Source organism: Typha latifolia, chromosome 3 (assembly GCF_019914945.1).
Source record: "Typha latifolia isolate L0001 chromosome 3, TyphaL0001v2, whole genome shotgun sequence".
Lineage (NCBI taxonomy): Eukaryota > Viridiplantae > Streptophyta > Magnoliopsida > Poales > Typhaceae > Typha > Typha latifolia.
The window spans coordinates 6,335,570-6,359,555 of NC_133088.1; the positions used below are offsets into that span (position 1 = coordinate 6,335,570).

The 23,986-nt window shown below is 34.4% G+C and overlaps 1 protein-coding gene across 1 annotated transcript; it reads right to left on the bottom strand.

The window, feature by feature from the left end:
* Positions 1-504: 504 nt before the first annotated feature.
* On the bottom strand, positions 505-23,598 carry LOC140783462 (uncharacterized). The gene is made up of 17 exons (XM_073130353.1): positions 23,232-23,598; positions 22,172-22,222; positions 21,797-21,898; positions 13,037-13,148; positions 11,525-11,570; positions 11,056-11,127; positions 9,556-9,618; positions 9,321-9,475; positions 9,174-9,238; positions 4,080-4,230; positions 2,744-2,849; positions 2,521-2,656; positions 2,037-2,101; positions 1,305-1,490; positions 1,148-1,220; positions 963-1,049; positions 505-798 (listed from the first exon to the last, which is right to left on the bottom strand). Exons 1-16 carry the CDS (start codon positions 23,368-23,370, stop codon positions 982-984), a joined length of 1,590 nt encoding a protein of 529 aa, XP_072986454.1. The 5' UTR covers positions 23,371-23,598; the 3' UTR covers positions 505-798; positions 963-981.
* Positions 23,599-23,986: the final 388 nt, after the last annotated feature.

The following is a 23,986-nucleotide window of genomic DNA, read 5'->3' on the forward strand; positions in this document are numbered from 1 at the left end:
AATGCCGCTAACCCACTTTATAAATAAATTTGAACGGTAGTCTATTTTGGTACAATATTTATGAAACAAGACTTAGTTTGGTCGAAACTTTACTAAGTAAAGCTATTCCCGATTTAGAAGAGAATAAATTATTACGAAGATGCTAATAATTATTGCAAAATTGATAATATGAATACTGTAAAATTGGATGATGGAGGTCTAGCTTGCCATTCCATGGGTATAATCCCTAGAAATTTGCAGCATATAAGCTAGGATAAACTGCATCTAATGGTACATGGATATTCCACTTTTTATAACAAAACTCGGCCAAACTGTTGTACTGGCGTTGACGCGACTAGAAAATATAAATCTCTGGGAAACAAATTCTGCAGTTGATGTCATTATGATTTCTCGACATGATTTCTCTTTTCTTTCTTTCTTTTTGTTTTGAGAAAAATGCTGCGGATGATTTCTTATCAATACCGAACAGCTATCACTCACAATTCATCAGCCAAACAACACCCAGAGAAGAACTCTGCTGTATATAAATAAGAAATAGATAGATCTGTACTGGTTCCGCAGTAACACAAACTAGCTTTTCACTCAGTAATGGGTGAATATAGTTTGAAAATAATGGATAAAACACAAGTACGATCAAACCAGCAATAACACATTGCGATGACTAAGAATTAGAACTCATCTTTTGTTTCTCTGATATGAAATGAGCCAGAACAAATCAAAGGCAGGCAAAAGCAATGATATAATGGAATCATGTACCCCCCCTCAGAACTTTTGACGGCTCCTTCCAAAGGAAAATATCTGCCAACCAAGTAAAATATGAATAATGAAAATATAAAGAAAAGAAAACAAATTACGCTACCAACTACATGGGTCAAGGAGATGGCTGCACATTTTATAATAAGATCAAATTTATTCCACCAGCATCACCTTCTGATGAATTAGTAAAGAGAAACAATACTTACCATCAATTCCAAAATTGTATTAGGGTGTAAATGTCGAGCTTCCCATAGGTGGAACTGCAACGACTTTCCCTACTGCTACTGTTTTTCCTGTAAAAGAATAAAACTATCATTAATTGACACAGACCACTGATAATCTTCTCCGAAAAGAGAAAAAAGATTATTAGTGAAGCACTCTTAAGTTGCACCTTCGGTTCGAAGAGTAAATCTTCCCAGTTGAGGAAAATCAGCAAAATTCTCAATGCATATCAAGTTATTCACCTAAATTGAAAATTTCAGTACAGAATTAGTACTAGTAAGTACTAATGTTCACACTCGTTTATATTCATTGTAAGTGACACATACCTGAATGCGGCAAACAACAACAGCACCATTCTTCACAAAAAGAGGCTTCCTCTTTGGCTTCTTTTTCTTAGGGTCAGTTTCTTTCTTTTTCTTCATATCAATTTCTTCTATAAGCTCTACAATCTCACACTCCTCAACAACTGAATGGATATGCAACACTGCCTTGTAGCCAGCAGTAAAGATTGCCTGGCACAATAAAAGACCAGAAACAACTTTTATACAGATAAATAACCAAACCTGGAATTCTTACAAAACAAGCAAAACTAGGAATAGATGTTCACAAAAGTCAAGCATGGCAAGTGAACCAGAATATCTGATCAAAATTGTTATCTGCAAAGGAGCAAACTATAGATACAACTGAGTTAAAAAGGCCAAGTAACAAGAGAAGGTTTTCAGCTCTGAGGTGAATAACAATATTGTAATGAGTTTGGTACTACTATCTGAAAGAACTGAAAAATGCTGAACTGTTTGTAATGACACAAGAACATTTCAAATTTTGAAAATATGTTTGTAAAGATATAGTATAAAAAATATTTAAAATTTCCTCGTAAAGATATTTTAGCAACATTTAAACATCATGTATATTTGGGAGATTTTAAATAAGGTCATAGAAGGATTGAATTTAACCCTAATTAGATCTCATCCATATCAACAAGGTAGACACATTTCAGTTACATCCAGATCTCGAGTCAACACATCCAATCTCAGATTGGTAGTATTCGGGGGGCTTACATTGTCGAGCAGCTCCAGAATTTGCAATTGGGCATTAAATTCAAAAACAGCACCAACCGGATTTGCTGCATAAAATAGGCAGTTCTTGTGAATGAATGATACAAAATACTATAAGCATTATCAATTGCAAAACAGTGAATGCTATAAGCTTCCATATGCTGAATTTTATCCTCATGAAAATAAATAAGAAACAAAGTAATATTCAATAAATAACTTAGTTATATCATGCCATTTCAATGGTTCACACACATACATGGAGATGTACGGATGCATATTGATTGCAACAACACTTGCCAAATCTCTTAATGAGAATGCCATCTATACCGAAAACTAAAATGAGCAAATATCAGAACCCGTCTAAAAGGAACCTAGGGCAAGATTTCCTAGTTTGGAGGTAGTACCGATACATTCATGAATTTTAAAAGAGGCCACCAAAAAGAGGTCTTCTTAAAACAGTAAAAAAGACAAGCTTCTGACAACTTACCGACACTTGAAAGAACAAAGCCAGACAAGATATCCTCATCATCAATCCCAGACAACTTAACTCGAACATTTTCAGCAGGCCCAGCACGTCTTACTTTATTTTCATCATTATATATGGAAAGCACTTTAACATTAGCCTGTAGATCAGCAAATTCACCATTAATTTCCCTAAGCACATCCAGAAGAAATTAAACTAGAACAGAAAAGATATAAACAAAACGTACTTTGTTAGGCATGACCAACAAGTTATCGCCTTCACGAATGCTTCCAGACTCTATTTTTCCCATGACAACTGTTCCCATGTCTTTGTATTTATCAATTATCGGCATTCTGCATACAAAAAACTGTGACAAGTTAACACAAATAGGATAAGTAGGAGGCAACCCATTCTCTTAATAAAATATAACTGGCTTACACCCACTTCTCCCAACACACGAACACCAAAAAAAAAAGAAAAAAAAAACAGAAAATGAAAAGGGAACAAGTGGGTGACGAAAAGGCATCTTGAAATTTGGGCAACAAATGGATGCAAAATATGGATCATGTAAACAAATAGGGATTTTTATATAATTGCTGCCAAAACTTTCAAAATATCATAATTGCCACCAAAATTAGTGAGCCCTTTCAAAAATGACACCCCTTCAATTAAATCTGACTAATCACAATTAAAACAAAACTTACATTAAAAGAAAAGATTATTTTGCCTTTGTATAAATTGCTTGGGGGAAATTATATTTTACTCCCTTGTTGTTAGGCCTAAATTCATTTCACCCTCCCCTATAATTTCAGTTGTCACTTTATCCCCTTTGTAATATTCAAACTAAAACTATTACTTTTTCTATCATATTTGACAAATCTACAGATCGAATTTGAAGATACAAAGTTGTAGATAATTAGATAAGTTTTCCACACATATTAAAATTACTGATCAGATTTCGAATAATAAATATATGAAAATATATGTATGTTTTCGTTATATCTTTGTCATTTGAAATCTAATCAATATTATTTTAGATGTATAGAAAAACTTACCCAATTATTTACAACTTTGTCTCTAATAAATATTTTCAAATTTGACCTCTAAATTGGGCAAATATGATAGAAAAGTAACGATCTCATTTTAAATATAACCATAAGGGGATAAAGTGACACAAATAAAACTATATAGGAGTGAATGAATTAAAGCTTAATTACAGGAGGTAAAATGTAATTATCTCAACTGCTTAAATGGTACTAAAGCTATATAATGATACCAATATCATAGTAGAAGAGAAGAATATCTTCTTTTGTAAGAAAAGAGTCGGTGATAAATATTTTAGCTTTAAAATTCAAAGACATTTAGTTATCTACATGTATTTGTTCACCTTAACAAGTAATTGCTAGGAATATTCTATCAAAAACTAACCAATATAACAATTTTGAAAGAGTTAAAACTTAAAAGATTTTTAGTAGCAATTATGATATTTTAAATAATGTAGTGGCAATTATGATATGTTAAAAGTTGTGTGTCAATTATGTAAAAACCCAAACAAATATAAAAAAGTAGAATCATTCTTATACCTGAGTGGGCCTTTAGGATCTCGTAAAGGAACCTCGATGGAATCCAGAACTTGAAAGAGGCATGGACCATTCCACCAATTACAAACACTTTTATCTAATTTTGTCTTCATATTGGAACCAACCAACCCAGAGATAGGAAGAAATTGGACATCTGTATGGGTGTGCATACAAAAAGGAAACAAGCAGTTATATCATGTTATCATGAATTGAAGTTATATATCAATACTGGCTGATTTATTTAAGAAATCATTCACATGCTGCATGTAGACTTAGAACAACAACATACTTTAATATCTATGAGAACACCTGAGAATACAATATTTTTGTATGAGGATTCACATAAATCTTTTCTACATCTAAGGAAGCATGTAGTAATTATTAAAGGACTGACCTTCTCCTTACTAGTAAAATGAAAGAAAAAAAATGCTTCAGCTAACAAGAAAAACCCTCAAGTTAGTTTCCAAAATTGTTACTACTTTGCTACCTTGGCATCAAATCAAATGACAAGATCACACCCACTAAGAGGAAAATAATTAATTCCACTTGGTATACTATAAAGATTTATCTAGCCTATTCTGAAATATCGATCATTGATTGCAGAGGACATAATTCTCCTTACAAATGTATCAAGGGACAAAGGAAAACCACCAATAAAAGTAGAAAGTAGCATTTATCTGCAAATTACAAAAAGATAATGACCACTGATAACCATTGGACCTTTAGTCAACAACCACTTGGGGAATCGGGTATATAGGTTATAAGCAATTTCTTCTCTATAAGGGATAATTACACTTAAAGACATTGTCTCCCTGTAGGTGGGGATAATAGCTTGCTTCACTTTTTGCCCCTCTATGGTGGTGATTATGGGCAAATCTGAGATGGATGGGATACTTGTACTTGAATGCCACCTTCTTGAGTGCCCAAAATGGAAAAAAAAAAACAATTAAATATGGCTCTTGGCCTAGAGATCTTCTTGCGAAGACCCAGTTCTCTAGCGGAGCCCAAAAGGGGAAATAAAATAAACTTATTGCTTATTTCTACATGCACCCCCATCTTTTTTTTTTGTATATATTGACTCCTAAACTATGAAAAATCTCTCACCTCCCTGATAATTAATAAATGGTTTATTTTACTCTCATCTTTCTTTCCTTTTTTCCTCTAAAATAAGGGTAAAATGGACCATAGAGAGTCTAAAATTGATCATGTGACACATGATACTTTTTAATGGAAGAATCTAAAGAGGCATTTCGGAGGTTTATATAGTTAAAGGAATCGATGTGTCAAAAAAAATGAGAGTCCGTAGAAATGAACAATTCAAGGGGTCTAGGTGTTCCTTAAGTACTATCAGTAAATTGCACCTAGATGCGGTCATTACTTATTCTATCTTGTTAATCTCTTTATCATCCATTTCCTCATCTCATCATGCTCTATTTCTACGTATGTCATTTTCTAATTATCCAACAATCTGCTCCATAAAGCTTATCTGGTCATATAGAATTTCCATACTATTGATTAAAAATGACTTTCATATTTATAACTTAGCGCCTTTAACTAGAAAATACAAGATTGTTAACATTATACAAAAACAAACTACTGAGAGATGTTAAAAGAAAAGCATTGGCTAAAATTTGTTTTGGAACCTATGATTTACTACATTAAAAAAAGGACTGTGCCCAATGCTCAAAAAATTAATCTGGGAATGCTTTGTGATGCGAACATCAATGACATTACACAGGCACATATATCAATGCAGCATCAGTGCAGTTCATCTTTCAAAAAATTAGTCTTAAGTTAATTATTTTTATTATACATTTGTCATTTATGGTGTTTAAGATTATATTTATTTTTTTGCAATTATTTAGGGTGTTATTTGCTTATTGTCATTTGTAAGGCCTATATATATGCTAGCCTTTTAACTCAATCAGAGTTAATTCAGAAATAAAAAAAGATTAGAGATTTATCTCCGATTTGAGTTTTGGGTGTGAAACTCTAGTTAAGAATGGATGTATAAAATTCGATTCCTTTTCTTTTTTTAACTATAATCTTTCATAAAATCCCAACGATCCCATTGTTTCACATCATTTTGGTATTAGAACAATGACTTTTTAGGATTCAAATTTTCTCCAAACTACCTTTTCAGTTTCTATTGCCCATTAATTTACCCATGCTACCCATCTTCCCCAACCTTTATCACCATTTCCACTGGGCATAAATGGCCCACCTTTCAGGTTCTATGTCGCTCTACATGTCCTTCGTTCATCACTTACATCACGAATGTCGAATCATCACAAACTCCACCACATGTCAAGTACGATGAGTTTCAACTCGCATGAGGAGATCACCGTTGTGGAGGAACGAGAAGAACCAGCCATCATTACAAAATTGTAAAGCAAGATCAAACTAAATGTGGAGTGTTTGTGCAATATTCAATAGTCCATTATCACCTAAATCAACCTTCTTCTCTATCATAAACTCCTCATAGACAGCAACTTCTCCACTGACGTTGTCGCTGCAAGCAGTGCTCTTCATTGATGCCACCACTGCTAGTGTAGCTTTCCACAAATGCCGACACTGCTGACATCGCTCCACCACCGCCAACGCCATCTTCTTTTAACTCCACCACCTACCATCGCCTGCTTGTAGCCACCAACCCCCATCCACAGCTATCGCGTCCCCATCAACTTCTCTCGTCCTCATGATCGGTGCCCTTTCTAAAATTGAGAATTAGTCTTGACATCAGGAAAATTTAGATTTATAAAAACCTAGCTTGAAGGAGTGAAATTGTGAAGCATATCTCTAAGGCTCTAAGCATGATGATATTTGGCTTAATTAAGGTGACTTGGAATGGTAAGAGCCTTATAGGCTAGAGCAATATGAAGAAAGTCTTAGTCCATTGCTTGAATTCACTAAAAACAAGTCTTATCATATAAAAATTTTGGGTGTGAAACACTTATCTGAGGGTGGTATGAAACACATCCCTAAAATTGATTATATTTGGCTTGATTGAAGTGACTTGGAGTGTTAGAAAAATATGGGATTGGAGTAATATGAATACTGCATGGGACACAGTTGAGTTCTCTCCCACTCGGAGAGAATGATGTGGGCATCACTGACATATTACACGGACACATGTAAGTGCAGTTCCTCCTTCAGAATATTATTCTTAAGTCAATTATTTTTATTATACATCTGTTACTTATGGTGTTTAAAATTATATTTACTTTTTTGCAATTATTTAAAATGGTATTTGCTTATTGTCATTTATAAGGTCTATATATATGCAAGATTCTTACTCAATCAAGGTCAACGAAGAAATGAAATTTTTTGAGATTTACCTCCAATGTGAGTTTTAGGTGTGAAACCCTAGTTGAGAATGGAGGTGATTCATTTTCTCTTTCTAACCATCATCGTTCCTAGAATCCTAACGATATCATTGTTTCACATCACTTTGCCTTATGTATTACAGAAGCCTTACGTATCACAAAACCAAAGTACCTCAATTCCAAAGCAATTGCCTCGGGTACATGAAGCTTACAATGTGCCAACCATTTGTACACTTCACAGAAATATGAGTGATGTGCATACATTATGGTTGTTCTACTCGTCCTTAAAATAGAAAAGTAGATAGATTTGGTAGACATTTCCTTATGCCTTTATAATTTTCTACTTTTTTGTGGCAAAGAATCTTGTTATATAGTTATAAAGTAGACAAGACCATTATTTCATTGCAATGGTCTTATCCACCAGAAATCTAATAGAAAGAAATCAAACAAAATTTTTGAAATTTCCCTTTTATAATTTAAACTGAGTATTCAATTATTTAACAAAATACATGAAGCTCACATACTGAATTATAAGGGTTATGCCATCGTCAGTTTGAATATATTGCTACTTAGGTGAAACACTGTGGCATCTATTTTGGGCAGCTACCTGGAAATCAATGTGGCCTAATTCATAAAGGCTTCTCGCCAAATTTATTCAATGTTTATAATTTTGAAAAATAAGATCCCTAATTCAACATTGATAATCTGCATAATCTGAACAATCCTTAGATGGTGTCTTCACTGAACTTGAATCAACTTGATTAAACTTGAACAAGTGCTGCATAATGGTTACCAAATATCATATCTATTAAAAAAGTCACTCTTTGTGGAAGCATTTCGAAGCAAATGCTTCCACAAGGACTTTAAGAAAGCATAAGCACTCATTCCCTCTGTAGCTCTCAAGTCTCAGCTCATCAATAAAAAGTTATCAAAGACTACTCAAATATCCAACTCCATGACAAGGTTCAGAGTTCGAGGCTCAAACTGCTACCCTACGACACAGGTTCTTCAATTTACTAAGCAAACAGTCTGTCATCTGAAAAGCAATTTATTAACATAAACAATAAAGCTTTAGCAGCACAGTTTTTGCCTAAAGCAAACATTTCTTCCTTGCTATCAGAAATAATTAATTGAAAACTAAACACTGGAGTTTCATAATGATATACTTGACGATATCATCACTAGAAAAATAAGTTATTCTACTTTCTTTGATACTCCACTCATCTTGACCAAATCTTAAAAATGATACCATATAGTTTATAGATGTAGTAGTAATAATAATGAAAGACAAATTGATCTAAAACATATTAAAGAAGTTATTATTCAAGTTAAGCATATTGAGACTAAATATGAGCCAAAAAGCATATCAAGCAAATCAAACTAGAAACTTCTAGATAACTGATTCTTTCTCTATATCTGCATGCTTCAACAGGAACTCCAATTTAATGAAAATAAAGATATGCTAAAGATGCTATGCAGCACAGTAAAAATGAAAAAAAAAACTGGTGCCATTGTGATAGCTTTTACCCAATATGATGACAACATCAAAGGGTGATAAGAAAACAGAAGAAATGATTGGTTAAGGGGGTGAAGGCTACCTTTTTATTTTTTTTCTCAGAAGACTACTAGAACTCAAAATAGGTAAATAAATAAATAGCACCAAGGAACTGCATCAAACAATCAACGAACATTTGCATTTGGTTGCATAACTAACATTAAACAGAGAAAGAAAAGATATTGAGATATATCATAAGAAATTAGGTCATCTTACCTTTTTTAACATTGTAACCTGAAGACCTCAGAAAAGGCACCATCTTAGATTCTATCTCATCATACCTGACAGGAAATCAAGGATCCCTACCTAATTTTCCAATTACTTCCAAAGATGCTGAAGAATAAAAAAACTGATGAAACAAACCTTTCTTTAGACCATTTCACAGTAGGATCGTCCATTTTGTTGACAACGACAACCAACTTAGCAACACCCAATGTTTTTGCAAGTAGGACATGTTCACGGGTTTGTCCTCCTTTTTCATATCCCGTTTCAAACTCACCTTTACGAGCAGATATGACCTTTACAAGAGATATAATAAGACTGGTTAATGGATAATTGAGTTGCAACATAGAGAATAATTTATGTCCTACACGCTTACCAGAACACCTATATCAGCTTGAGATGCACCGCTTATCATATTAGGAACATAACTTTTGTGGCCCTGCATTTAAGATAATTGGCCAAATGAAAAATAATCAAAGAAAGAAAGAAATTAGAGAAATTTGTACTTAATATACTTTTTTGGAGTTTTTTGATCGACTCCTCTGTTTTGATTTTCATGTCCAAATAACACTACTATCTACTGGACAAAAAGAAAGTTAACTCGCCTACTGGGTTACCTAACCAAAAATGAGAAATTTCAAATATATCCTCACCTTTTATGATCACCCCAACCTGATAGGCTTTTACAAAACCAATAGGCCAATAATTATCCAACATGATAGGCAACTTTTTCTCCTCTTAAACATAGCACAAGAAAGGTAGGTAGATGACTATTTTTTGAAGGATATTTAAATATTCTGACTCTTTCATTAACTGTACCATCCTCAATTTCTAAAGTTAACACGGGGTATTCTAAAGGGGGGGGGGGAGGGAGAGAGAGAGAGAGAGATGAAAAAGGTAGGGTCTGCAATATCCCCAAGGAATTAAATAACACGCCAAACTTAAACCTTGGACATCTAAGACTCGATAGAATAATGAAACATAAAACATGATAGATCGGCAAACATGGACACCACAGACACCGAAAAGAAGACACAACAGCAAACAGATCCTCCATGACAAACTGGAAATAATAGCAACGTAGCAAGCTAGCAACTATAGATGAATATATATCACTTTGTCTTTCATGGCAAAAAAATAAGTACGCAGCAGGCACAAATGATCAGTCTGGCCAAGCACATAGATCTTCCTGACCCTCCACATAGGCAGGTCTTTTGGAACCCGGTCATTCCTGGATTGAGATTTGCCAATTAAACTCAAGAAGGGTTAGCGAGCGCTAAGGGTCAACCAACCCAACCTAACCTTACTAGAGTTGGAATATATATCAAAGACAATGCTCTAAAAGGCATGGGGCATAAGGTGGTGCATATTTAGGAGCTTATAGGTTCATAATTAATAATAGTGAACTTCATAGGTATCCATTAAATAAGTAGGAAAATACCATAGCAAAATCTTCAATAAAATGTGGGATACCTACATTCTTGTCTATACACTATACAGAGATCTAATAATATCTGAAAATAGGAAACTATTGTAGTTGAAAATGATAAGGTTAATGGTCAAATAAGCTTTGGGTGATCTTATCCTGGATTGGCCCTAAACAGAGGAACTACCCATAAGTAACAGAATCCTAGTTGTTCCTGAGGCTCAGAGACACAATCTTTGTTTTTTGTCTCATTGTCTCATCCCTGAGATTACCCAAGGTTCCACTTAGTCAGATGCCCTACTCTCATTGCAAAGATCTACTGTGTAGCTAGCCATGAAGTTCAACTCAACACACTTAAATATGTAACCAAATCAAATGCTTAATGTAATAACTCATATATGAAATCATCTACAGAATGTCAAAGCACATTCCAAAAAGATGGAGAGCTACCGGAGCATCTAGAATTGTGAATCTTGTGCTTTCAGTCTCAAAATGAGCTCTTCCAACCTCAACGGTCTTCCCCTGAAGTACATAAAATAAAAAAATAGTAAGCAAAAACAAAACACTGATAGCAGTGATAATCCAGGTGATGATGATAAGTAATACAACTATAACAGAAAATACACACCGCTTTATATGCATGTGAACTAGAGTGACCTAAAAGAGTAAACTCAAACTCTAATAAGTGCACCACGTCATGTGTGCAGATGTGATTAACCAAAATAAGAACACTCAGAAGATCGAAAGATACAAAGTTCAAGTCCCAACTCCCAAGTTTTATGACCATCTATGCGTAGCGTAGAAAAATTTAATGAAAAGATAACTCTAGTGACCACCACAAAACCACATAAAGAGAAAAGTCAAAAACAACAGTGAGATGAACTAAAACAGTATGAGAAATTGCTGGCAGTAAATAGACCTTAACGCGCTCCTCCTCGTTCGTATCCATAATATAAGCCATGTACCTACAAATACGGAAGAACAATGAAATCATAAGAACCACACTGGTATTTTACCCTAGTCCCTCATTCTCTGGATATTTGAACATGAGAAGCAACTGAAACTACAAAAAATAGCCCACCTGATAATTACAATATAACTTCAAAACTAATTATGTGCTTGCAATTAACCATATGACTATCATGGTTAAATCATACAGTACCCATGCAAAGTCATATCCACTCTTTAGCCCTCAAAATATATACTATTTTTACATGTAAAATACCTTTCATTTTGTGGTTAATCATCATCTGACAAGTCACAGTAGTAAAATTACTAGCCAGCAATCAGGAAAAAAAAATTTGAAAGCTGCTCAAGTGGAGTATCTTGCATGAATGCTACAAAAGAACTAATTTCTCTTTTCAGCCTTTAAAAGGTTATCTTCTAATTAGCTATAGTGAATTAGCCAGTGCATAATAGTATAATGGGAAAATTGTATTCTAACCCCTTCTTTTGCCTAATTTATTTTGAACACTCCTTTATCTCCAATCTTAATCAGCCATTCTTCCTTGTCATAGGCCTTTGAAAAAGCCCCAGGTTGTCTTTAACTCAACAGAACCTGACTAAATGGCATCTCATGATGAATACTGTTCCATTTTCAACACCCAATTTCTGAAATACCAAAAATCCCCAAGGATCCCTGTACTAATTTGCTTGCTTTAGCTTATCAGTATAGGGTCCCAACTCTAGAAAATACAATTAGCATGAGCTCATGACAATGTAATGTTCAACAAATCTACAGGGCAAGACATATTGTAGGAAATTCTGAGAAAAAGGAACCTATTTACCAACAGTGAAATGAGCAAATAGTTTGCACACCCACTTGTCCAGAAAAATGTTTGCCTGCAGTAGACAGGTGGATAAGAGGCAATCTAATGACTAGGTGCTATCGTGTTAAGTGGGTGCTAGACTAACGCACAGAAATAAAGGTTTCTTCAAAAGTAAACTAGAAAAAAATTGATGATTAGAAGAACGTTAGTATCAGGACAACGAATAGAATAATATCTTTGTATCTCTACTAAGAAGTTAAGAACCATATCAAGCCTTTTAAAATTCTCAGATCTAACATCTACAATGAACTTCAATTTCAAGATTTACCTACACTTAAAAGAAGATAAAATATACTGAAGTGGACACCCCTAAACAGACCTAAACACATACTCAACCTAAGGCAGTGCCTAGGCTGTGAGATTGTTGTTTTCTTAAAATAAAGGCCCATAAGAAAATGGCACGTGTATGTAATACACAATATAGAACACTTATAAGTTTATAACTTTTAGTAAGAATAAGGGATTCAAACAATAAATTTTCATCTATAAATGGAAGAAGACTTCAATGATGATAGAACATAAACAATATTTAAGCAGCAAGTTAGAACTGCTATGATTCAAGAACAAACATGCATCATTTATTCAAACAAAAATAATCATACCAGCTTTCTCGACTTTTGTCCTTTGCTTCCTTCTCATACTTCTGAATTGTCCTGTCATCAACCTGACCACTTAGAAAAAGAATCTGCCCTCCAGTTGTTGACTTACCAGCATCTGTATCCATAGATAAACAGTAACAGATGAGCACTAAAAATATTGTAATTTCAGTATTTCATACAAACATAAGCGAACGTGAAAGTCCAGAGCTCACAATCTGTGAGCATTTGCATGGTTAAACGAAGCACAATCTGCAGAAAGAAAAGATCAACCGATTTGCATCTAACTTTTGCACAGATTGAAGCATTTTGTTAAAAAAACTTTTAACAGAAAAGATAAAATAAAACCAAAAAATCTCTGCAGAAAACAGAATTTATGTTAGAAGTCATAAAAAAGCATAGAAACACAAGATTGTTAAAAACGAGTTATTAGACAATTACAATAGCAACCAGCAAGCAATGATTTAAAAACAATATAGTGTACATCTTGGGGTATAAGAGTCAATGTTTAAAGTTGCATTCAAAATTGATTATATGGAAAGTTGAAATCAAATTTACTTCAGTCAGAATTATCCAAAACTGAAGATGTTTCAGAAGTATCATTTATAACTGAGTTCCAACTGAAATGGCAAAAGTGACCAGATTCCAGCTGAAACTCAAACTTTGTTTGGCTAATCTCATGCATTAGGCTGATAAAGGCAAAAAAATTGAACCATGGATCAATGAAATCCAAACAATTTGAAGTCTGGAAAACACATTAGGCATGTAATCACAAGATTTCATTTTGCTCGTGATGAATTTGGGTTTTCTCCCATTTTTAGAGTTGAATATGTAGAGAGCCTGCCCTTTTTGATTTTATTGGTTAGTAAGATTATGAGTCCATCTAACATCATTTAAGTTTAATGTGGGTTCAGTATTAGTTTGATTAAGGTTCAAAAAATCAAAATCGGGATCGGCCTTCCAAAAGAACGATACGTATCGGCCAGATTGGCCGTATTGGTTGCCCGGATCAAAACGGTTTTTTTTAATTACGTAAAATTCTAAATATTATTAAAAAGACAAAAACATTTCTAAAAATATAGAAAAAATGACAAAATAATAAAATAATAATAATTATTCACATATGAATCCTAAAAGTTGAAAAAAGATATTAACTTACTCAAAAGTCAAAAGTTCGACAAATATAGAGCTGCCTCTCATAAATCTCTATGGTAATCCTCTTCATAATTTGCAAATGGGTCCTAACTTTAATAATTAACTATTATTATTATTATGATTGTTTTTTCCTCATCAGTCGTACTCCTCTATTTGTGAACTGTATCTGTGGCTTGTTTGTTAATCTTAGCTATATCACATAATAGATAAATGAATGAATAAATCGTCATCATCATCTTTGCCTCTGAAGTACATAAAGGTACCACTGCTCCTTTCAATATCTATTTCTAAAATTTCTCCTCTTGTATCACTTGGCATGAGAGGAGAGAGAGAGACATTTATTGAAAGGAGGAGAGGAGTACCTTTTTGGCTTTTGCATTTCACCCTTCTTACCTACGCCAAAATGGTCCCACTGCTCTCGATCCGAGTCGACCAATTCTATACAATCCGGGCAGATCACAATCATTTGACTAGGATCGAGCCTGGATTGGGATTGACCGATCCTGCTAACCATGGTTTGATTTGAGTAATTTTGTTTTACTTACTACTCAACTCAACGGGTCAACTAGTAATTGGCTAATGATATGGGGAACGGGGTGAAACTGAATTGGACACGAACCAGATAGTGGCAAAATCATATCCATTCATTATTGTTTTTTTCCCCAAAAAAGAAATCTAGAAATTGGCTTATTGTTTTTTTTCCCAAAAAGAAATCCCTACCTTTAAAAAAGACCCATTTAAGTTAATTTTAACTCACATCACTTAACATAAACAAATCTAGAAAGAAATACTTGATCTTATTCAATGTGATATTTTTAAATTTCTAAGTTACCCTCATAAATACCCAAAAGACCTCATGTAATGGTTTTACCCTCACAATTATATAAGTTTGTTTAGTTCTTCCTACTAATTTTTATATTTCTATTTTAGATTACTTATATCAATGGGTATTCAAACTATTATCTCAACAAGATTATTTGATAATTTGAGAGTATCAAACTATTATCTCAACAAGAGTATTTGATAATTTGAGAGGTATAATTACTTAGTTTGTAATGCGATAATAGTAACAGTAGCATAGTTTGAAGTTTCACCGGAGATGGAATAATAATGGCCAAAACATAATGAAAAGTAAAACCAAATCATTCTATTTTGGTCTAAAATATTCATTTTTTTCTAGGGGTCAAAACTGAAAACCTAAACTTCAAACCATGAACAATGGGGCGTTAGTTGGATAACTTTTTGTAAAAGACAGGGTTCCTTATAGGAAAAATGATAAGGTAGGGTTTCAAACCATAAAAAGTCCCTAATGTAGGGGTTTCTTGAAAATTTCCCTATATATATAAAAAAGGTGTTTGTCAGATTCCCATAAAAATGCATAATCAAATCTTATTCTAGTTTCATGTCACTATTTCACTATCTCCATTGTACTTTAAACTACATGGATAAACAGATATAGATTCAGATATCATATTTCAACCCATATCAGTATCGACCTAGGACACAAAACTCGGATAGGACCCCTGATTCAAATCTGATCAGATATGACCCGACCCCTTTCCAGACCTGTGGACATCATCTGCACCAAACCTATCTAGTAAAAGATCAATCTTTTGACACAGAAGTTGGGTTAGACCTAATTCATGAAAGGATTTGTAAGGCTATCAGGAAAAGTAGCCAATCTTTTGTCATAGGAACTAGATACTTGTGGGAGCCGCACTTGGATGCCAAAGAACCTCAAAAACCTACATTAGATACTGCTATTTCTTTTGAGGCTTGTATGGTTGCAATTACGCTTGTCAATCTAGGTTGTAGCTCGCAAATAACTCGTGTTAGGCTCAAACTATGTCTTGAGATTGACTTGCTACTTTAATAAATGAGTCAAATACGAGCTACTCAAAGACAAGCAATCTTTAACTCAAAACTCAAATCTAACGGTTGAAATTTGGTTAGTAGTGAATAGGTATTCTAGCCATCAGATTGAGATCTAATAGTTAGATCTTTTATTCCCGCGCTAAACGAACTTGGCTTAGCTCACCAAGTCAAATGAGCCAACCATAAGCCGGCTTGAATTATTTTCGAGCCAAACATGAGCTAGGATTTTAGCTTGTTTTTTCAACTTGTCTTGTGCTCAAGCTTGATAAATTTAGTTCCAAGCCGAACACGAGCAAAACCTAGCTTGCTCACCCCTAGAATAAGGAGGGATGACTCGTACTAATTCAAAGAAACGGGCAGTATATTGCAGTGATCCCCTAAAGTTTAAAATGCAATAATTAGACCCCTAAATTACAAGGGTTGAGATGGAGAAGATGTGTTAACATAAAATATGAAATTACTTTTTTCTCCTTATCCACATGACATTGTTCTACATTTCTATTAGTTGATATCATATGGGATGTAATTTGATTGGGCAAGGATGACAGCAAGACAACTTTACTCTCTCACATCTCCTCTTCTCTATTTTGAAACCATCTCTCCCATCTACCCTAATCTTATATCCTTTCTCTCCTTTTCATTTCGAAATCTACTCTAAACACATCGCCCATCTTGTAACACCACCTTGCAAGTCACCATATCTTGGACGAGATTGCCAACATCAGCCAAGATCAATCTCCATGCCATCCAACACACCGACAAGAATGCCCTTGTCAACATCTCCCTCCATTTCCTTGATGCACGACAATGTCTCGATTGCAGAGTTGAGAAGTAGGAAAAATAATTAAACCCGTGGAATCCACCAACTGAGGTGTCGGAATCCACCGACATTGGAATCCACCAACAAACACTAAATATGTGAAACGATTACAAGCCTTTATATAGGCAAAATAAAATAAAAGACAAAAAAATGAAAATAGCCTTAGAAGGTGGCTAGTCACAGCACTCGTTAAGCCAAAAGACCACGGGTGCAACCATTTTGTGCCTACGAGAATAAACGTGACGAAAAGTAGTGTCCCCACCAACTCTCCCGGGGTGGAAGAAACTCGACTTAGTCGTGTGACTCTAATAGTACTCCAAAATGTTATGGTCAAGCTAATGTAACTCCTCGCGAGTGATCCACGTACAATTAGACTCTGGTCGCCCGTGCCATCGAACGAGAAAATGGTGAACCCCTCCTTCTGTAGTAAATGTTATTTGATCATCCAAAATAGTGTCTATTTTTTCTTGTTATGTGGATGGGAAAGAAGAAGTGGTATGTGGCACATCAAGGATGTCTGGAAGAGTAGCAGATGTAGCCTAGGGTTCGGTAGGAATGTGCATAGGTGGTTGGTAGGCTGCTAGATCCTCAATATTAAAAGTACAACTAATGTCGTAATCAGGGGGAATATCAATGGCATAAGCATTAGCATCTACATGTTTCAGAACTTGAAAAGGTCCTGCACTACGGTCATGCAACTTTCGAACAGCTCCTGAAGGGAATCATTCGAGTCTGAGACAAATCATAACATGATCTCCAACATCGAACTCCTTGGCACGTTTGTGCAAGTCAGGATGTATTTTATACTGGCGATTGCTCGCCTCAATTCACTTAGTAATCTCCTAATGCAACGAATGAACATGATGTGCAAATGCTTCAGCAAAACTCGATACTCTAGCATGAGATGACATAGGCAACAGATCTAAAGGTTTGCGTGCTTTAAAACCATGAACAACTTCAAATTGACTTATGCCAATAGACCTATTAATGGAGTTATTATATGCAAATTGGGCTATAGAAAAAATGACATCCCAGTTTTTGTTATGATTACCCACGAGACAGCGCAGAAGATTTCCAAGATTACGATTAACGACCTCGATTTGACCGTCGGTTTGCGGATGATAGGCTGTAGAGAATTTCAATTTTGTGCCAACCATGTGCCATAAGGTTTTCTAAAAATAGCTCATAAAGCGAACATTCCGGTCGAAAACAATAATTTTTGGAAGACCATATAAATTGACTATATGGGCAAAGTATAATTTGGCCACATGTGACGCATCAGAGGTCTTAGCATAAGGAATAAAATGGACCAAAGTTGATGCAAGACAACGTCTCGATAGAAGAGTTGAGAAGAAGAAGTAGGGAAAATAATCAAACTCATGGAATCCACCAATTAGGGTGTTAAAATCCACCGACATTGGAATCCACCAACAAACACTCAATATGCAAAAACTCTCAAATGTTCATTAATCTATAAAAGATGATTACAAGCTTTTATATAGGCAAAATAAAATAAAAGATAAAAAGACGAAAATAACCCTAGAAGGTGGCTAGTCACACCCCTCATTAAGCCAAAGAGCCACGGGTGCAACCCTTTTGTGCCTACGAGAATAAACGTGATGAAAAGTGGTGTCCCCACCATTCCTCCTCAACATTAGCACCTCCATTAGCCTCCACATCACCACCATATGTGAAACATGCAATGGTCCCTCCCTTGCATCGCCCTCTCCATCACCGCCTTCCCCGTCCTTGTCAAGTTGAAGCTCCTCTCAGTTGACCTTGGCCACATAAACATGTTCTCCACAATGCCTCCATAGCAATCCCTAGTCCCCTCGACTCCTCCATATCTTGTTTTCTTCTTTTGCCTCGCTGCATAATCTCCTTCCTTGCATCCTTCCCCACCTCGCTTCAAACGGAATAAGTGGGAGCGATCGCCATAAGGACAACTAGTGGCTACTATCGATGACGTCTCTTATTTTGCTTATGTTTCCCATCAGCTTTTTTTCTAGCTTCTTTGCAACAGCTTGAATCTAGTTTTGGCCTATTCGACAATAGTTCAAAATCCATCAAAGTTGGCTACTATTGATGATCATAATCTGGTTTAAATTGTAATGTCATCAAGTAATGTTGAGTTGTGAGTTTGAGATTATGAGATGTTTTGAAAGGTTTACGTTGGGGTTGAGAGGGAAGAATGGTTTGGATTCAGTTTAGGGATGTAAAGGAAAAAGAAGAAATGAAAGGTATTTCGATCATATAATAAAGTAATTTTCTATTCTAAAGGCATAATTGTCATAAAATTGACTAAGGCCCCTCACGCAGCACAATATTTTGGGTCAAAAATAGAAATGCAGGTATAGCGCAAAACTGCAACACCCGATTAGCTTAAAGGTGTTTTGGTTGTCGCATTTTAAACTTTAAGATATCATGCTGTTATTAGGCTATAGTTTAGAGGGTGTGAGTGTATTTAAACCAATGTAACAATATCGATTATTTTTTAAAATATTATTGATTATCTCAAACTTAAATTATATTGTTTAATTCGTTTTACATTTCAAAATATAAAATAGGACTTGATATTAAATAGTTATTTTTTTAACAAAATCAAACATTATAGAAAAGTTTTTAATTCAAATTAATTATAATTTATACTAGAAAAAGAAATAATAAATAAAGGCAACATAAAATGAAAATGTAGAAAAATAAAAGTAAAAAATAAAAAAATAAAACTTTTAATACAGTAATACTTTAAATTAAATAAATTTTGAAGAGTCCTAATAATAATGGAACATTATCCAACTGAATATGGTCTATTTGAAGATAATCTAGTTCCTGAAAATTAGGGGAAATCAAATCCAAGTTCATAAAGAAAAGGAAATCCAGCACCTCACTCAATTCTAATAAAGCTTTACATAGATTTAACCTAAGTTCACTTATAAATATAACCCAACAGAAACCAAAATACAGAACCAAGTGAATCACAAAATTAAGAGTCAGACACCTCTCTACCTTAGCATAGTACTAATCTATTCTTACCTCTTGTTCTTTCTCTTTTCTCTTCCACTTTCTAAGGAATAATTTTTTCAGTACCCATCTAACTTATGTACTTATATTTTGTCCCTTGCAACTTGGCACCAAAGTTTAATGTCTCACCCAATATGCGCATATTGTGCCAGCATGAATATCATGGATGTGTCATGAATTTGCTTTAAGAGAGAGAGAGGATTTAACTTATGTACTTATATTTTGTCCCTTGCAATTTGGCACCAAAGTTTAATGTCTCACCCAATATACGCATATTGTGCCAGCATGAATATCATGGATGTGTCATGAATTTGCTTTAAGAGAGAGAGAGAGAAGCATCATGATGTGAATGCTAGGATTAGCCATCATGTGAGAAGAGGAAGAAGATGATGATAATACCTCAAGTCAACTATAGGTCTGACCAAACTAAAACTTTACTAACTCTAAGGTACTAGGACTCCAAGTCGGGCTAGAATCGTTCTAACCCAACCCAAACGAACTTGAAACAGTATTGACTAGGGTTAATAGGATTCTTAGTCCAGATCTGGTCCAAGATATAATCCTCCTCTTCTTTCTCTCTCCTCATCATGATGCGATGCAGGCTATACTCATATACTCAGTTGTGAGCATTAAAGATACAGTCTATCAAAGAACACATGTATTCCTTGTCCTCTATTTTTCCTCATGTCTCCATCTTTCCTCACTCTGCTGCTGCTGCCTTCTTTTCTTCTATTACTGTTATCACTGCCTTGCCCCTATATACAGATGAATTGCTGATGCAAATCAAGTTTGTCCATGCCGTAAAGTGAAGAGAATATGCAGGTTCAATCTCTACACATAGATCTCTCTTCTGAAGCGACTTTTCTGTCTTTAATGCTTCCATAGTTGCTTCCTGTTGAATCTTGTTTCTTTCAAACCCTAGACCTCTTAACTAAAATCAGTCAGTTATTCAAGTGGTTAATTCTTTTAATTTCATCATTCCTGCATTAGCTTTCAGCTTTTATGTCATTTCTATCTAGTGGATTAAATCCCGCAGTAAGAGATGTTCTCATTTTCTTATGGATCTGAATAGTTTGATCAAGTAGTTTGCTTTGTTTGCTAAATTTTAATTGATTTCTTTGAATATATAAAGAATGTATAGCAACCTAGTTTTACTATCCATTGTTATCAAGAATTAACCTCATTTGCATTAGAATTTGGAACTAGTATCTTCATGTTAAACCAATTAGTTGTATGTGGTATTGAAAGCAATGAGATATAAGTTATTTCTAGTTAACATATTTCACTTTATATGCATGGTGCAACATCCTTATTCGTTACGAACTAGTATTGAAACTTCAGTATTAACTTCCTATATATTCATGATGTATCATGGTAACTAGATGTATACAACTATAAGTTTTGTATATTAATAAATATGTGCACATTCGGTAGTTCAATCTATGATTTATCATTCATGGATGTTGATAAGATCCTTCCATTTAGCAGCACCTTAGAATGGCATAGCCTTAATGTTAATGGCAAGGTTGTAGATTAAAATCGACATCCATATAAAAAGTTCTAGCCATCCATCAAATTTCTGACAAATTTCTATAGCTTCTCCAATACTCCTTGTTAAAAATCAAAAGTATGGAAACTGTCAAAACTGCCAAAAGAGTGAAAAGAAAATACTTTTACTGAGTTTCCCCGACAAAAACTAAAACACTTTGATAGGAACTTCCACCACAGAACAAGATTGAGAAGTGATTCAAATAAGTCTCACATAAAACAGGAATCAACAAATATAGAATGAAAAATTCTGCAAAACTATCTAAAAACTTCAACAAAAACAACCAAGCAACTTAAAAAAAAAAGCAAGAAAGGCAAGAGTGTCAGGATTAAACTGACAAACTTACCAACATGACCAATGAAAACAACATTTAAGTGTCTTTTTTTATCATCTTCCTGCTCATCCAACTCTTCAACTTCCTCAGTTGTAGCCAACTCCTCATCTTTCACTGAAATTGCATAAGAAGCAATATTAACAAGGGGAAAAGAAATAAAAAGCAACTGACTACCCACAAAAGTTATGGAAAAACTCCTTCAAGGAATATATATGAATAAAGATATGGACATAAGGCAAGTGTCCAGAAACCAAGCTTTATCACTAACTGAATTATAAAGAAAAAATGGAAGAAGACTATCAATATAGCTGGTCGATGCAACATATGTTTGACATTCCTGTCCTAATAACTGTTAAAAGTATGCAATATAGAAAAGTACAAAACTACCTCTTGCTTCCAACTGCATTGACTGAAGACTTTCTTGAATTTCATTAACATCTAAAAATGAACAAGACATAGTTAGCATCAGAGGATAGTGAAGCCTGGCTAAGAAAAACTACTAGAATGCTAAAGCTCATCACAATTGAAGGAAACAGAGCTTAATTATAAAGTACTAGAGTCAACGAAGCACGAATACGGATACAAGATACTGATTTAGCGATACAGATACATACAGGGATACGGCAAATTCTCAAAAACTAGGATATGATATGTCTAGGATACGGCAATGAATAAATTATATCAAAACAATTACATTCTAATAACAATCTATACAAGTTTGTGTGCAAAAGAAGTTATATTCTAATGACAACCTACACATAATATTATTCAATATTTCAATATATCTATTATCTATAATAAGCATTTAATAGTAAAAATGAGAGCAGTAGATATCAAAGACAATTAGACAAAGAATACATCAAAGTACAACAATTAATGCACCAAAATGATAATAGTATATATCATTGCATTCATATAATCATTTATCTACTAATTTAACAGAGAAAAGCAGAGAAAACCTAGTATTTTCTCTGTTTTACAGAGAAGTCTTGTTCTCTGAAAAAGAGAGAAAGATTTAGAAAATAAAAGAAGAAAATAAAAAGAAACGGAGGAGAACGGTGTGAGTGAGAGGGGAAAAATTTAGAGAGGAAAACTGGCGTGAGAGAGTGAGATCGGCGTCGAGGGTGTCGTCATCGGCTGGTTCGTCGAGAGAGAGAGGTAGCGGCGCCGTCGGTCGTCGGGAGAGAGGGGCTAAGGCAAGTAATTTTTTAAAGAGGAGGATAACAAAAAGGGGGGGGTGATCATCAAACTTTTCGGAACATTAAATTACCACCTCTCTGTCTTTATTTCCAAAACAAAGGAGCATTACGGGGGACAAATAGACATCAAATTTGAAGAAAAAAAACATAACATCTCTAGCACAGAATCCACTTAAATCAAAAGATCCAATATATTGGAAAGAAACAAGAACAGATCCAAGAACTCGAAATCAAAAAGGGTTTTGGACCTTCCGAGGGGGCGGCAAAAGGGGCTCGCGTTTCGGGGGCAGGGGGTTGGGAATCCTCCATCAGTTCGTCGTCCTCTTTGCTCCAATCGTTTTTCTCGCCGCCGTCGACGAGGGCAGGAGGGTGAGATGCTTCCTCCATTATACGCGCTGTCTAGATCGAGGAAGGCTCTCGTGCCTGCTGTGTGTCTAGGGTTTTATACGATACGAAGAATCGGGAGAACTGCGACGGCAGGAGGCAAAGAGATAGAGGCGGTTTTAGCTACAAGGATAGTTGCCCAGTTATGTTTTCTGAGTTTTTTAGGTTGGCAAACCCCACTAAAATTCAGAATCCTAATATTATTATAGTTAATTTTCATAAGTATACCCACGTTCCTATGAGATAGAGTTCAAATTAAATTTGATTCTCTATCTATACAGAAGATAGAGTTCAATTTAAATTTTTTTTATCCTGTATCTCGATATATTATCAAATTTTAATTTAAACCAGATCTTAAATTATTAAAAGATACATATAATTTTTTTAAATCAAAATTATAATTAAGAAATAAATAACCGCATGTTTAACTTAGTTATAACTTTCAATTTTTTAGTGATTTTATTATATCCTTAAATATATCGAACAACAAGATCTCTTTTTTTAATTAATTTTTTATTTCTGAAATTTAATGTAAAATATTCATGCAATAGAATAAATCTACTTTTATGTTTAGAAAAAAATAAAATAAATATTATTTAATATATAAGAATAAAAGGTT